General features: G+C 38.4%; 1 protein-coding gene across 1 annotated transcript; it reads right to left on the minus strand.

Moving 5' to 3' along the window:
- Nucleotides 1–3,304: 3,304 nt before the first annotated feature.
- On the minus strand, nucleotides 3,305–12,536 carry LOC141398771 (uncharacterized). Its single transcript, XM_073976422.1, has 2 exons — nucleotides 12,062–12,536; nucleotides 3,305–5,053 (listed from the first exon to the last, which is right to left on the minus strand). Exon 2 carries the CDS (start codon nucleotides 5,050–5,052, stop codon nucleotides 3,748–3,750), a length of 1,305 nt encoding a protein of 434 aa, XP_073832523.1. The 5' UTR covers nucleotide 5,053; nucleotides 12,062–12,536; the 3' UTR covers nucleotides 3,305–3,747.
- Between the last annotated feature and the right edge of the window lie 5,713 nt (nucleotides 12,537–18,249).

Here is an 18,249-nt window from a genome sequence, read left to right on the forward strand (position 1 = left end):
TATCTGTGTTTGCCTATGGAGGGCCATAATAAAAATGCTACGTGACTCCCTTACGTGTTGACTATTAAAAAGTTAGATTTTTCCTAAAGAGACGAGATGATGTTGATGACGGTTTGTTGCAGTTTCGCAGCGTATAATCTGCTTTCATTTTTAGGTTTTCCCTCCCCTTACTTTTTCTATTTTCATTGGAGTTGCATAGATGTTGTTGCTTGCGGTTGAGAGGCAAAGTAGAATAATTGAGAATGATGAAAATTTTTGGTGGAGGGGTTTTCTGATCACAGGCAACCTCAGTTGTCAAATTACACCACTTTTGGTACAGTTAGAGGTATGTTCACAATTTTTTATGGAAAAGTTTTGGGACAACTGGAACTTCAAATTAGAGATTTTTTGGTGAAAAAAATAGCTCAATTTCACAAAATACATACAGCCGGGGGTGTAATGTGGTTTTGTCGTAGTCTGGGGTAGCCTTAGTCGTGTTCAGGGTCGCCATAAGAGCCCACTAAACCTTACGTGTTTAATAGCAAATGGTAGATCGGATAATTGACTGGGGGATCGGCAACATGGAGTAAGTATTTGTGGTTGGAAGCTTCGTACGAGATACGTGGCTGGTGGAGTGGTAAGGCCCAACGACTCGATATTAGGTTCGGATGCGACGATTCGCAGATGCCCTGGACCTAGATGACCACTGAAAATGCAAACAACTTCTGGTATGCATTTTTGAAAGTACATATTTAGACTACAAAAACCCTAGTATGGTTTTGTCCTGTCAGATCCAGTTCGGATTTTATGGCCTCATCTAAACCGGGCTAAATCTACACTTTTTTGCATTTATCAGACCTTTATCTCAGAAACGAATAGAAATTTGACCTTGATGCCTTTAGCAATATTGTAGCCCTAAACTAATAGAACTTATCTTTTGAAAAAACCACATAAGAAAAACTCCATCTAGGGCATCAAAATCTATTAAATATAGAAAATTTTACATAATTGCTGAAATTCTGGTCAGTATCAGCAAAACTATTGGGAGTTGAACCAAGTAACCCTTCTAAAAAATCTTCCAAATAAAGTCCTCAGCAATTCTTCAGAACTATCTGAAACTCTTAAATGTTTACTTCATGTTGTTTCAGCGGTATTTTGCATCATATATTTTACAACACATAATTCAAACACAGTTTACACAAACAGTTTATTCTTGCATTTCGAATTTCATTCGGATTTTATTAAATCGTCGTTGAAAAATATGCTCAAATCAACGTGATAGAGGCATTTCACATTCCACCGAATATTTTTCCAAAAGGAAACATTAAGAAAAATTAACTGTTTTGGAGATACGGTGCGAAATGTATAAAAATTGTGGAATTTTTGCATATTTTTTGAAATTTGAGGCAATAATTGCAGTTTTTCGAGTTCATTATTTCTCCAAATAGTTTATTCTTGTCCTTACCTACAAATTTGTTTCATAAGTCAGAAGGTGATTCGCATTGGTTTCAGAGATATAGCCCGGCTTTTCTTTAAAAACTCAATATTTAACCATGTTTAGATGGGGCCATAAAATCCGAGCTAGATCTGACACAACAAAACCCAACTATGGTTTCTTGCCGTTTGGGTCTGTACTTTCAAAAAATCCTTAGTTCGAATTGTTTGCACAAGATTACCTTAAAAATGTTGCACAGTGTAATTGGCAATGATGACGATTTTTGGTGGAGGGGTTTTCTGATCACTGGCAGTCTCAACTGTCAAATTACACCTCTTTTGGTTGAAAAATGTAGCTAATATTTTCAAAATACCTAAAATCGGGTGGTATAGTTGGAGGGGGCTACACCTAAACATGAATCTATGTTCACAATTTTGAATGAAAAAGTTTTGGGATTACTGGAAAGGTATAGCTAAGTTCCTCAAAATACATACAACCGGGGACACCATTATATGGAGGATCTACCAAAACATTGACCTCTGTTGACAACTTGTAGTGGAGAGGTATTGCGATTTCTGGGAACCTTAAACGTCAAATTACAACTAGTTCGGCCAAAAAAGGTAGGTAAAATCCTCAAAATACTTAAAACTGGGAAGTACCGTCGTAGGGGACTATGCCACAACACGGATCTACGTTCATAATTTTTAGTGGAGAATCTTAACTGCCGAATTATAGCTAATTCGGTCTGAAAAGTTGGCTAAAAACTTCAAAATACCTCAAATCTGGTAGAACCATTATAAAGGGGCTACACCAAAACATGGAGCTATGTTAAAATTTTCAGTAGATAAATTGTTTGACCTCTAAGAATCCTACACGCAGAGAAAAAATGTCGCTTTTGTTTCAATCTATATACCTATACAAATTAGAAAAATGTTTGTTTGTATGTTTGTGAGTATATTACAGCATCGCATGAAATGAAAATAGGCTATATTAATTTTTGAAATTTCGTGTTGATCTGGAGATATAGCATCAGAATATTAGGTACCTCCAATAAATGTAGATTTTGTATGTAAATATTGTTACGGAATTAGGGTTTGAACTTAATCCCGTGTAGACGTTGTTTTATTCCCCGATACGATTTGTACCAAATAAAACAGGGTTCGTTTTAGATTACGATTCTACAATGCTTTATTGACTTTATTCATTTCAGCTATTCACACAAGACTTCACTTTAGTTGGTTTCCACTTTACTTCTTTACTTACACTTACGGGTTAAATATCGCGTTCAGATCATAACTAACTCGGCCGGCAACTGCACCCGCGTATTTATATCCGCTCGCCGATGCATAGACGTTTCTAGCATCCCTTATGTAGAATGTTCCACTATGTTCCAACGAAATCCGGATGCACATACACACATACCCGTATACAAACAGACAAATTTAATGTAAACAGTAGGGCAGCGGCAATAAACACGCGAGAGCAGGAGGGCATATAGGTGACGTCAGAATGTAATGACGTAAAACAAATAAACAGAGAAAGAAAGTGAGATTACTAAAACAATTTAGGTAAGTAAAAGTGTAAATGAGGATTAAGTGATGATTTTATAAGTGGAATAATAGTTGTTGTTGCAGAAATAAATAAGAGAGGGAGAACTGAAAACGTAAACTTGATTTAAATGAACTAAATGCTTACTAAAAATTTACGTTACAATTCAAATTCTAAACTTAACAGATATTCATCTAAATTTATTAGATCTATCAGTTATTTTCGTAACAATATCTTTAGAACTGTTACAGATACAATCTCCAAATTTGGTATGTGTTTGCGCCAATGCGGGGAAATATGCAAAGCCCAAACCGATAAATAAATAAAAACACAATAGTGGGGTTTTAGTTTTAAATAATAATGGCAAAGGCCGAGTTTATTAATAATAATAATAAATAAGGGTTGGTAAGACAGATTACCTGGTTTGCACAATAGCGGGGGAGCGCGACTTCGCATCGAGAGATAGAAGAGACGAGAATAACTAAATGTCAACGATCATAACATGAAGGAAGGTGGAGGCTTTGGCGCCATTCGCCAGTCGTTGAAATCTGTTGACAGTGACGTTGACAGATCTAAACGAGGTTAACCCTTTAAGGACTCAAATGTGTTAACCCATTGTTAACAAACAATAATTTAAATCTAAATTATTCATGCCGGCCACCTTACAACACATTGCGATGTTGTAACTAAAATACAATACATACATATAAATGTTTTCAATTCAATTCAATTATTTTTTTTTTTTCCAATTCATTCTATTTTTTTCAAAAAACATGTTGGTAACACTATATGTTACATATGCCCGACAACACCCAACCAAAAATGGTATAGTGGGCTATCGGCAACCTTGGCGTCGCTTGCACCCGATGAGTTATGACCCTGGCATAAACTTCCGGCCCGAGTACCAAGGCCACCCGACCAGGCCTATTAAAATCGGGATCTGCCAATGGAAGACCTAAAAATGAGTCCTGAATGCGCTCTGGGATTGCCGCTGTAGGCGTAAGCGCATGGTCCAAATTGGTCACCACAGCCACAATTGAAATGGACTGACTCCGGTCATAGATCGAACTAACGGTCAGGCGACATATTTGGCTACCTTCGATCATAGAAGTAGGGAGTCGAAGACTATGCACCAGAGAGGAACATATCTGACTCTGCCTACTGCATTGGTCCAAAACCGCCCTCACAATAGTGGGCCGATCGGACGACACAATCTTGACTATCAAAGTCGGGGATAGGCAGATACCTGTCTGGAGGGACAACAAGCCGACCAATCCTGTCTGCGAGGGGGGTGCGTTATCAGACGGACGACTATACGGACTGTTACGTGGCCGATATCTATAATCGGTCTGCGGACGACGCTGACGATTATTTGTGGGTTTAACCACGGTCTTCGCATCTTCATGAAGGAGCGTGTGGTGTTCTCCATTGCATACGGCACATTTTCTTTTGCTTCGGCAGTCCCTAGCTTGGTGGGATTTAGATAAACACCGTACGCAGTCATTATATTTTACGACAATGCGACGTCGCATGTCAACATTCATAACCCGGAAGTCACTACATCTATCCAGCGGGTGCATGCGATCACAAAGGCGACATTTGTGTGAGGCCGCAGATGAAACCTTATGGGTTTCGGACCTTAAGCTTTTGGCCGACTCCTCCGAATGAGGTGTGGCAACCGGAGCCGCAGATGGACCCGAAGATCCGGACTCGGTTCGTATAGTATCATTTTGGGGGGATGACGCAGGGACCGGAGCCGCAGATGAACCCACAGAGATGGATTCGGACTCGGTTTGCATGGTATCATTTTGGGGGGATGACGCAGGGACCGGAGCCGCAGATGAACGTACAGAGATGGATTCGGACTCGGTTTGCATGGTGTCGCTGGTAGGAGCGGGGGCCGCAGATGAATCCTCATTATTGGACTCGGACCCGGGCTCGGATATTTTTACAGCCGCAATTGGCTCAACAAGGGCTTCTTCCACTGCAGCCGACGACATTCCAGTTTGGGGATCGGTGGGGCGAAGTTCCATAACCATATTGTCATCAACGTTCAAAAGTTCGTCTTCCGAATAGATTTTCATCGACATACTATATAACGAGAAGAGAACCATATTATTCGATTGCGGGGGTGTGGTCGGTCAGAACGACCAATTTTGTAATGGGCCGTCTTACAACGCCGGTTTCGGTTCGAACGTCCGCGACTCGAACGTGCCCGTCGGTGCCCGGAAAAACATTTTCGATACGCCCTAATTTCCACGACGTGGGCGGAAGCTGATCATGACGAACAACAACTAGATCGTCTATCGCTATTTCTCGTTGTGGAAATTTCCACTTATATCTCATATGCAAATGCTTGAGATATTCATCTTTCCACCTCAAACTAAACTGGTGGGCAAGGGCCTGAACTTTCCTAAACCGATTGACTAGACTTAATGGTTGCTCTGTGATGAGAGGTTCAGGCGGGGCTAACAAGGGGGCACCAATCAAGAAATGACCTGGCGTTAGTGCCACTATTTCGTCTGGACTGTCCGACATTGGACATAAAGGACGAGAATTAAGGCACGCTTCGATCCTAGCCAATACCGTTGCTAATTCCTCAAACGTGAATTTTAAATTTCGAGATTGCTTTCGAAAATGTAACTTGAAGCTCTTGACTCCCGCTTCCCATAACCCTCCCATATGAGGGGCACCAGCAGGTATAAAATGCCACGATAGGCCCTGGTCTGATAAAGACGAGGAGACGGAGTCAGCGCTTTTTCGGAGGAAATCTTTAAAATTCCTTTGAAGTTCTCGCGAAGCTCCAACAAAATTTGTTCCATTATCCGAAAAAATGGAATGGGGACAACCACGTCGAGCAATAAATCTATGTAACGCAGCCATAAAATTAGCAGTCGACAAATCGGACACTGCTTCCAAATGAATTGCCTTTGTAGAGAAACACACAAAGACACATACATAGCCCTTGGTTATTTTACAAGACCTACCTAGATAAGATTTTACATCAAACGGACCCGCGAAGTCCACGCCAGTATTGGTAAAAGGCCGATTAAGAGTTGTTCTCTCTGGGGGAAGGGCAGCCATAAATTGATTGCAAGCCCGTTTCTTCAACAAAAGGCACACTTTGCAACGCCGAACAACCAACCGAACCAAATTTTTCATACGAGGAATCCAATATTCCAATCTCAAAGTTCGCATCATTAACTGAATATCACCATGAACACATTTTTGGTGAATATATTCTACCAACCGTAGAGCAAAGACACTCCTATAGGGGACAATAATAGGATTACGTTCCGAAGGTGCAAGTGTAGGCGAATATACCAGTCTACCATTCATTCGCATGACGCCATTGTCATCTACGAAAGGATTTAGAGGAGCCAACAAACTCTTACTATCTAACGGCTTCTTGTCTAACAAATTCTTATAATCGTTGGCGAAATATATTTTTTGAGCCGTAATTGCACAATAATTACGTGCGTCAATAATATCTGCCGAAGAAATGCGTGTAGAAGGATAGTAGTAATGGTTTCTATACCGGGGATGCGTTTGACGAATGAATCTAAACGCGTATACAATGAAGTGAAGAGCTCTACGCAAACAAGAAAAATCTTCCAAAATCTCTTTACATGTCGACGGAAAAAAAGAGAAGTGACATTTAACCGGGCGCATTTCCATTTCAGTACTAATCGGAGCCAGATCACGAATAGACCATTCCGATTTAGTTTTACCTAGCCAACTAGGGCCGTTCCACCATAGGGGGGAGGCAGACAATTCTACCGGAGACAAACCACGACTTCCTAAATCCGCGGGGTTCTCTTCTGATTTGACATGGTACCAATTGTAATTGCCAACATTTTCTTGGATTCGACACACCCTATTGGCTACAAAAGTCGTCCAAGTAGAGGGGGTTCTTTTCAACCAAGCAAGAACTATCGTCGAATCTGTCCAACAATAAATTTTATTAAATTCCAGATCTATTTCCCGCACAATAGTTTTCAATAGATCTGATGCTAAGACTGCTCCACAAAGTTCCAAGCGAGGCAGCGAAATTGATTTCAACGGGGCGACTTTTGTTTTGCACGATAGCAAATTAACGAAAATGTTTCCATCAGGGGACTCGACACGTATATAGACTACCCCCGCGTATGCCTTTTCCGAAGCATCGGAAAAGACATGAAGTTCAGCAGAAAATCCTGGAACATATTGAACCCATCTAGGTATCCTAATCGAGTTAACATGGGGATATGTTTCAACAAAACTTCTCCATTCAGCCTCAGTAGCTGCCAGAAGTGGATCATCCCAACCAATGTTGTCCAGCCAAATCTTCTGCATGATCATTTTCGCCCTAACAATCACAGGGGCCAACCATCCGACGGGGTCAAACAATTTTGCAATTGCCGAAAGAACTTCCCTTTTAGTGAAGTGTTTATTGACAATAGGACTCACTTCGAAGAAGAAACAATCTAAACGCGCATTCCACCTAATGCCCAAGGGTTTAGAACTACTAGCTTCTACAAACGATAAAAGTTGAGCATCTACCAAATGCTCAGGGGGGAAACGATTCAAAATAGCTCTACTATTCGCTGTCCATTTTCTCAGCTCGAACTTTGCCGACGATAGTGCCCTAATCAACTGGTCCCTAGCTGCCAATGCAGTCTCGATGTCGTGAGCTCCGGCTAAAACGTCATCAACGTACATACATTTTCGCAATATATGCGCCGCGAGGGGAAACTCTGACTCAGTATCATCTGCCAGTTGAAGAAGCGTCCTAATCGCTAAGTATGGTGCACAATTTACACCGAACGTCACTGTCTGTAGTTCATAGTCTTGGACTTGTTTTGTTGTTGAATCCCGATACAAAATTCTCTGAAGAGGCGAATACTTTGAGTCCACACGAACTTGCCTATACATTTGAGTAATGTCCGAGTTAAACACGAATTTGAAGATACGCCAACGGAGGATCAAAAGAACTAAATCTTGCTGTAACGTTGGACCTACGTGCAATATGTCGTTAAGACTCTGCCCATTCGAAGTTTTATTTGAGGCATTAAACACTACTCTAAGTTTCGTGGTCGGTTTTTCAAGGTTTATCACGGGGTGATGGGGTAGATAACAAGAAAGGACATTCATTGAAGTATTTGCGGATACCGGTCTCATGTGGTCAAGTTTCAAATATTCCGATAATACTTGGTCGTAAACTAGTTTTATTTCAGGCTTTTTCATTAGAGAATTCTCGTTCCGAAAATATTGTTTGAGGACGTTTGTGCGGGACTCTCCCAAGTACCCGATAGCGCTAATCTCAGATTTAATCGGCAGCGTAACAATATACCTACCCTCTGAGTCCCTACGAGTAGTTCGGACGTAATTCTCCTCACAAAAACGGTCCGATGGGGATAATATTTTGCGTTTGGGAGTCTCCTCGATTTCCCAGAATCTCAAAAGGGTCTGGTTGATTTTGTCTTCCTCTGCTACCTCAACAGTAGTGGCAAAAGTTCGAACTTGTGCTGCAGGGACAGGACCCGTAACAAGCCAGCCAAATACAGTATTTTGAGCCAGTAGTGCTCCAGACAAAATGGGACGACAACCATCTAGCAATATTTTGGGATACAGATCAGCACCTAACAGCAAATCGACAGGACGAGATTCAAAAAGGTTAACATCTGCCAAGCGAAGATCGGGAATTTGCGACCTTAAGTCAGAATTAACCATAAAAGAGGGGAGATTTCCTGAAATGGTACGCAAAACTAAAACGTTGGTTTCTAATTCCAGAGAAGGGTCGAAGGGACTGCTAATTTGAATACGACAAGCTTTACTAGCAGTGGCCGAGAGTGAACAACTAACTCCTGAAATTACAGCATTCGCAGAACGAACAGGAAGCTTCAAACGAGTTTGGAGTCGCTCGGAAATAAAAGAGGACTCTGAAGCAGGATCTATCAACGCCCTAGCAGGGTACGAAACACCTAGATGAACAATATTCACCATTGCGGTACCCAAAAGTACAGCTTTGTTCTGCGCGGCGTGAAACACTCGTCGGGGCAAGCAACCAGCGGACGTGGATGGTGCGCAATTTTCCGAATTAGGGGGGACAGTCGAAGAAGTAGTACTAGAATTTTGGGGGACATGGCTAGTCACGGTGGAACTTCGAGTTGAATTATTCGATGTAATATCCTCCCGATGCAACAAAGTATGGTGGGTCTTATTACACTTCGAACACCGACGTTTGCTATCACAATTCTTTACTTCATGATCGTTCCTAAGACAATTAATACAAAGATGATGACGTTTCATCACTTTGTACCGATCTGCGGGTTTAAGACTCTTAAAGCGGGGACAGTCATACAATTTATGACGCTGATTTTGACAAATTATACAATTTGAACCTTTCGAAGCGCGGGGAGAACGCAGCGGCTCTGAAACTCTGGTATTCGAATGATGCGCTTGAACTTTACTATTATTTGACCGCTTAGACTGATCTGTACCACGCATATCATGAAGGCACATGAGTGTACGAATTCGCTCAGTGAGAAAGGTATCCAAGTCTTTCCATGACGAAAGAGAGGATTTATCTTTAACACTCTGCTCCCAAAGAGTCTGAGTGATTTTTGGCAATCTCTGGAGACACAAAAATACTAATATCGGATCCCAATTTTCTGTGTTGACATCATACACGGACATCGACGATAGGCATCCGTTGATACCACGTTGGATCGACTTTAATCCCGAACTAGTCTCACTATAGAGGACCGGAATATCAAACAAAACTTTCAATTGGTTGTGAACCAGAAGCCGGGGATTATCATAAGTTTCGACTAGTGCCTTCCACGCGAGCTCGAAACTACGATTAATTAAGGGGAACCTCGATACAATCTCGCGAGCTTCACCAGAAGTCTTCCTAACGAGATGACAAAGTTTTTCTACGTCGGTAAGACGACCATTAACAATATAGATAGCCGTAAACAAATCCCTAAAGGTTGGCCACGCATGGAAATCGCCTTCAAAAATGTCCGTATCGCATGGCGGTAGGGCAAGGTTGTGGACACAATCCAAATGAGAAACTTCATCCATAGTCCTAAAACTGGCACTATTATTTCTCGCCATAGAGGAAAGCGGAGTTTCTATCTGCGAATGATTTTCGCGAGAAGCATGAGTCGAAGAACTCAAATTGTTGTGCGTTGCTTGCGGGTTTTCTTTAAGCGACTTAGCTAAATTCTCTCCTGGCGTTTCTATCAACGAAGCAACCGAACCACAAATACTACCATTAATAGAGGAGGTACGATATTTCTTAAATTGCCCTAGTTTCCTATTAATTGCTGACTGGCAGTCGACATAAATTTGAAATGATGAATTGTACTTCTGATCGACCGCATCGATAACCTCTTTCGTCGTCTCTACTGACGACATCATAAAATCACAGCACCTTTCAAATTTTTCCTGTGCTTGTGTCCAAAGTTTTTCTAATGCACTAAGATGAGACTGTAGCGCATGAATATCAAGCTGCTCATCACGCATCGTATTGAAACGAGCATTAAACTGGATGACCGCATCCGAAGTTCTAGTGAACATATCTATTGGGGTGAATGGCATTTTGAACAAGTTTCCCGAAATCTGTACTACAACAAGCAAGAAGGGAAGGACTAAAACACGATTTGCTCTTATAATGTATCCAAAAACCAAGAATTAAACTGATTCTACTTCGCACGATATACGAAGAAACCACAAAAGGATCAAAAAGTTATCCACAAACTCCAAAAGTTTCAAAAAATTGACCGAATTTTTCAAAGGTCCAAGAAAAACACCAAAAGCTTCCGAAAATCTAACGAAACCGCACTATAGGGCCAAAGAAATCGAAAATGTTCGCGAAATAAATGCTTTGAACCTCTCACACAATAGTGAAATATCAAAAAATTGGTCTATAATCACCAAAATTATAATCTGCGATGAGATATTTAGCAACCAAATGCAAAGATAAGACGCAAAATATGTGAAAATTTTCGAATAAATAATAAAGATTTCAAATATATTCCAACAAAATATCAAAAAATATATAAAAATGGTTAGTTTTTATTAAATTGTATATTTTTCCCGGTAATTTTCCAAAAACCGTATTTTCGCGCACAATAAATTCAAAATATTTTAATTTTTATATTTTCTACCGAAAATATTGAGATTTTATAACTTTTATTTCCACAGTATACCTACTATTTAGGCAATCGAACTACCGAATGTAGCGTATTTTCCAAAAATAAATATTAAAAAATAAAAATTTTAATCAAAAATCTACAAGAGTAATTAAAAGTTTCAAATTCCGCACGAAGAATATCAAGTTTAACACTTTTTTATTTTAAAAAAGTCGTATTGACCGATCGTAGGGTGTACGCGTTATTAATTTTTTCAAAAACGTCGTTTTCTAACACCCAATTATCACTCAATAATCGAAAATAAAATTCAAAAAATTTTAATATTTTATGTTGGTTCCGTTTATCGAGGGTCACCTGTATAATATGTTACGTTGCGTATATCGAGGGTCACCTGTAACACAACAGACAATACCAAACTTATGTATGTATATGCGTATCAAGTGGCAGACCGACTAGGCAACGATATTAGCCGTATGATTTCTATGGCGTTTGTGTGTAGGTACACCTATTACTGATCACTAGTGGACGAACGAACAAACAAACCAATGCAATTGAAGTGCGTGTATTTTTTGGGGGTGATTTATGAATAATATTTTAATTATTAAAAATGCAATTTTGCAAAAAATTTTACAATTTAAAAATTTCAATTACACCAATCGATGGGGAATTTTATGCACATTAAAATGACACCGCACATCAATATTTTATTTTCAACAGAAAAGCCAAAAAATACACTTTTCTTCAATTATTTTGATTTTTTCTTTATTTTCAATTGCCGTCGGCAAAACAATATTTGCATTCAAGACGGAGGGGGACGGGGTACGCGACGCGTTGTAAAACGGCCACAAGGAATATAAACGACGCGATTGTTGTTGTTTTCACACAATTTTTACTTCGATATTTCTTTTTAAGAATATTATTTATTTAATTTCACCGGCACTTTTTTCACTGTACGTACCTGTTTGCTTTAAATGTAAACAAGATGATGGTGATAATGAGATGATGTGGGGTGGACTGTATTGATGGTGATGATGTTGATGCTTTGCAAAAAAAAAAGAAGAAAACAATTACTTCTTTGACAACAGCTCGTTCGTAATCCGGTACGAATGGACCAATGTTTGCGCCAATGCGGGGAAATATGCAAAGCCCAAACCGATAAATAAATAAAAACACAATAGTGGGGTTTTAGTTTTAAATAATAATGGCAAAGGCCGAGTTTATTAATAATAATAATAAATAAGGGTTGGTAAGACAGATTACCTGGTTTGCACAATAGCGGGGGAGCGCGACTTCGCATCGAGAGATAGAAGAGACGAGAATAACTAAATGTCAACGATCATAACATGAAGGAAGGTGGAGGCTTTGGCGCCATTCGCCAGTCGTTGAAATCTGTTGACAGTGACGTTGACAGATCTAAACGAGGTTAACCCTTTAAGGACTCAAATGTGTTAACCCATTGTTAACAAACAATAATTTAAATCTAAATTATTCAGTATGTGTGACGGAAATTGATGTAGAAATAAATTTACCAAATTATATTCAAATCGGTTCAGATTTGGATATAGCTCACATGTACATATATTTTCGGCCGACTTCTTTATTTTATGCACTAAACACGCTATTTATGTCCAATTTCAATAAAATTTGGAATGTGTGACGGAACTTGGTCTAGACATAAATGTGCCAAATTATATCGAAATCGGTTAAGATTTGTATATTTCTCCCATATATATTGTCGGCCGATTTCCTGTATTTTATGCACCAAACACGCTATGTATGTCCAATTTCGCTGAAATTTGGAATCTACGTAGCAATACTTATAGTCGAAAAGGCTTTAGGAGGAGTGTTACCTTCTGAAACATACAAAAATACCATATTAGCTTCATAACAGCCCTGAATGGGTAGAGAACGCCTTCATATCCCCTATATGTAAACGTTAAAATATTAAAAAGTTTATATATAATTATAGCATTCTAGTTTATCTTAGTCGAGGTAGCAAAGCGCACCGGGTTCAGCTAGTATATATATAAAATTCTCCTGTCACGGTGTTCGTAACACTGTGCAACAAAATTCAATTTTTTTCAAAATGATGGGAAACCCCGAGTAGATTATGAAAGTAGAGCTAAAAATATGAGACACGTGTATCGGCTTTTTTAAAGTTTACGTCGGAAAGTAACCAAAATAGGCGGGGAAAGTTCCGCCCATTTTTAAATTTTTCCAAATATTCGAGTTTAGATATCTTGGAATCCTAGCATTTCAGGTGTATAGTGTCTTTGGCAACTTTACTTAGAAGGGTTTGGGAAATATTTTTGTTAAAAATTTTAACCCTCATGCGGTTCATCAAAGGGGTCTTTTTTGTCCTTTTTTCCAAAATCTTTCAAAAACTCATTAAAAATGTGATCGTATCAAACCCGAATATTCTACAAAAATTTTCGCTATAAAATTTTACTGTAGGTCTCAGAAAACACCAAATCTGTAACTCTTGTCTAATCGCCAGGAATCTCTAAAAATAAAAAACACGTTTTAGGGTTAAAGTCGAACTTCATCTGAGTTTATTCAAAATTGTCCCACAAAACATAATTTTAGAGAGATGATGTCAGAGACAAAAATATTCTTCGTCAAATTTCACCAAAGAAATGAAATGTCTACATTCTATAGCATGAAAATATCAGTATCAATTTTGCTGAAAAGACATGAAAATATTTACCAATTTTTTGATGCAAATTTTTTTGCTTATTTTTTCTAGTTGATACATGGAAGTAATATAAAACTTGGTTATAGGTAAAAAGTGTCAAAGGATGAAAAATTCTACACAAAATTTCACTATGAGTTTCAAAATAAACCATAAATCTATGTACACTATTTCCTTAAAAAATTAGATTACAAATTTATATATATTAGGATGAAATTATTTGTTTTAATTTTGGACTGTTAATTTTACATAATTCCATACTGGATCAAAATCTAGGAAAATCCTTTACTTTTTGGGAATATTGTTAAAGAAAGAAATGTTCCAAATGAAATTTCATTATGAGTCTCTGAATAAAAGAAATCTGTAACCATAACATATAACATTCTTAGCAGCACTTGTTTTTGATATATAGGTTTTAGGGAAATATTTTCCAATTTTCATACAGATTGTCGTTGTGATTGAAAAATATAAATATCTTATTGATGGTTTTTCGTTACAAATTCATACAGAATATGTTGTGTGTTCAATTTAATCTGCTTTAAAAACATTTGTGGTGAATATAAGTAAAGTTGCCTGAAATGCAAGGATTCCAAGATATCTAAACTCGAATATTTCGAAAAATTTAAAAATGGGCGGAACTTGCCCCTCCTGTTTTGGTTACTTTCCGACGTAAACTTTAAAAACGCCGATACACGTATCTCATATTTTTAGCTCTACTTTCATAATCTACTCGATTCTCCTTGTCATTTTTTTTGTTGTCGCACAGTGTAATTGGCTGGACCGAATTCGATGAAATTTTGTATGTGGAGTTTTTGGAAAACGCAAAATCAAAGATATTTTTGAACGTATTACTTAAAAATTGCTTTCAATACAATGGTAATAACTGTCTTGATCCTGAATGGTCATCTCGGAAGGGGACTATCGCTGTCAGGCCAATTTTTCAAAAAATGTAAAATTATATATAATATCCTTAATTTTAGTAAGCGTGTCTACAAGAACGCTACGAACACCGGCTTCAATGAGTGGAAAAGTGCGATCAACCCCACATTTTGGAATACAGTACAACCCCGATAATGTTAAACATCGCTTCACCGAAAAATCGAGAAAGAAATCTGACAAAACCTAATTTCAAATATGGTTAAATAACTAGAACGTCTAAAAAATGTGCATTGATCACTTAAACGACGGACCAACTATGCTGTGTATCTCTAATTTATTTAAATTTATATAAAGTTCCATCATGAAATAAACTTCCGAATCGGCTGGACCGAATTCGATGAAATGTTGTGCATAGGTTCATAAAGTGGGAGAATAACGAAAATGGAGAAAGTGAGGGACGTATTAGTATTAGTGATCAATACACGTATAAGCATTTGTGGGTAATGGGTGTTTTGGAAACAGAATACCGCGATTGCGTCCAATTTTTGAAAACATTATTCTTACTGATTAGATTTTCAAAAACACCATGCTAGGAATAACTCGAACAAGTCTACGTTTTTAATATAGCAAAGTCTAAATAAATCCAAATAACATTTTGCAGTAATTTTACGAATCGCTGACGTGTTCAATAACGTCCTCAATAAATCAGCACTTTGTTAACAAGAAGTAAAAAACGACGTTAAATACTACCGGGCCGAAATTTTATAACCCCCATCATATGGCTAAAACATTCAAAATCTCCAAAACATCGGGAGGTGTGGTTTGTGGGGGATGTACAAAAAGTGGACCTATACCGAAAATTCTCTGCCGAAATATTTGATACCTCCCGAGAAGACTAAATACCAAATATAGCCATTTATGTTGAATAATGCGGTCAAAACTTTGAAAATACCGAAAATGGGAAGGTGTTGTTCTATGGAGGCTATATAAAAATCAGGGACATGTACCGAATATTCTATGCGGGAATGTTTTATACCCACAACGAATACAAAATTCTAAGTTGTAGCAATTTCGGTGAGATAATGATACTAAAAATTACATTTGTGTGGGTGGTACCACACGGATTGGGAGATAGGGCCCAAATTTTAACATAAACTAAGTTTCGACAATATTTAGGGATCCAAAGTTTGGGCGAAATCGGTTGTTACATTTATGAGCAATTGCACGTATCATTTTAGCGAATATTTTCGAACTTTTGTGGGAGAGGTACCGGAAGGAGTGGACCTATAAGCAGCACCTTCCAAATTCATATAATATTCGAAGAAATATTATAATATCCAAAGTGTGGACGAACGCAATATTCGTTCGAGCTCTCCAGCTACTACACATGGTGCCATAGCACAGTGGATCCACTTGTGTGAGGAAGTGGCCAGAAATATTTAGAGTGTAAATATCAAGCCAATACGCCGGTTACGGCTTTGTGCTGCTGCGAAGAGTGCGAAGAAACCATTAGCGTAGCATTCTCCCCTCTTTCCCTTCTGGAGGGAGTATACGGTTAACATTGTTTTATGCTGTTAATACAAAAGAACATGAACAAAGGTCCCGATTATCTTATGATGCAAAAATAGGCTTGGGGAACAAAACAATCTCCAAAACAATAAAAAATCTAACCAATTTAGCGGACTAAAAAAATCAACATTTTTGTCTGAAAATTGGTAATAGTGTTCTTCCTGGGAAGCACGTACCGCCAACGTAAGACACATTTGGAAGAAGATTCATTATCTTGCCATTGATGCTAATTATGTTAAAGTACTTGGTCAGATAACAAAGGTATACGCTAATATATCCATAGAAACCCTATTCTAGGGCAGCTTTAGTAAGCGACCCACCATTTATAGTCTAGCACTAGATGGCAGCTGATTTTAATATTGAATAATCTTAAACCCATGACCTACTATTGAAAATTATTGCCGAGGTGGGCACTGGTAGGCATCATGACTAAAACCTTAGGTCAATTTTAATTATATGATCGAATTGACATTACAAAATACACTAAGAAAATATGCAGCTAACTTGAATTCCACAACACGCTAAAACACTATTTTTTAATGAAAATTAAGGTATTACCTCCTCCTTCAAAATCCACTAAAATATTTTGCTATACGTATTAGTTTCGCGATATTTTGAATATATTTACTTGCACTTAAAAAATAGGTTGTACTCACAACAAAAAAGAAGATCGCGTTCGAATGAAACAAAAAATAATATATTTTTAAAAAGGTCCATGTCATAGCTGTTAGAGTTGCCAGATGTTGTACTAAAATTTTGACATTCATTTTGTTATTTTCGGACAATGGGTGGATCCACTGTGCATAGAGGGTTTTTACAACATTCGGCCTGTTTTCTCAGAAGTGTGGACTTGCCCCTGAAACAACTTGTACTGTCGTAATTGAGACAGCGAATACAAGTTGCTTCAACAAAAGTCAAAGTGATTCGAGAGCAGGTCTTAAAGTGAATTTATCCAAAATTTTGTGTGGGAGGTACCCGATGGAGTGGACGAATATAATCCATATTCGAATCTGATCTTTATCTGGTAGATATATTAGGATGTGTAAAGTATGGACCAAATCGGTCACTCCCATCAAGAGTTATCGTGCGCACAATTTGTCCTAACATTTTTGAGCTCTCGTGAAGGAGGTACCTGAAGGAGTGGACCGATATGGCTTATCTTTGAACTTACACTACGTTTGCTTAAAATATTTTGAAGGCCACAATTTGGACCGAATCTCCCCAACCACTCACTACACACGGTGCCATAGGGGTTTTTTGTACCTTTCAGGCTGTTTTCTCAGGAAGTATGGATTTGCCCCTGATGAAACTTATAGCGCCGTATGTGGGGTAGTTAATACAAGTTGCTACAGCAAAAATCAATGCGATTCGAGAGAAGGTCCTAAACTGAACTTTTCCGAAATATTGTGTGGGAGGTACCCGAATGAGTGGACCGATTGAGTCCATATTGGAACCTCATCTAAGTCTGGTAGAAATTTCACGATGTGCAAAGTATAGGCCAAATCGGTTACTTCCTTTAAGAGTAATCGTGCGCACAAATTTTTCGAACATTTCGGAACTTTTGTGGGGGAGGTACCGGAAGGAGTGGACCGACATAACCCATCTTTGAACTTAAACTATGTTTGGAAAAATATTACGAAAGGCAAATTTTGGGCAGAATCAGTTGATCCGTTCGAAAGTTATCGTGCGCTCCATTCATACAGAAAGACAGACGGACGGACGGACATGCCTAATTCATCTACAAATTGTCTGAAACACATTTCGTCCAAACATACTTGGGTTCTAAAACCATTATTTCGATGAGGCACATTTTGCCCGTATGAAAGTGTATATGGTAAATAACAAAAATGTTTTACAATCGATGAATCCGCGTTTCACCATTTCAGAATTCGCGAACTGTTAACATATTCTATAAAGTATGACTACAATTCTTTAAAATGAAGTGTTTTAGGAGGGATCCCATAATGGCGACCATTAAAATTAATTTTCGTGGAAGCTGTGTTGGC

Source organism: Musca autumnalis, unplaced genomic scaffold (genome assembly GCF_047663935.1).
Source record: "Musca autumnalis isolate F117 unplaced genomic scaffold, ASM4766393v1 scaffold_3, whole genome shotgun sequence".
Classification (NCBI taxonomy): Eukaryota; Metazoa; Arthropoda; class Insecta; order Diptera; family Muscidae; genus Musca; species Musca autumnalis.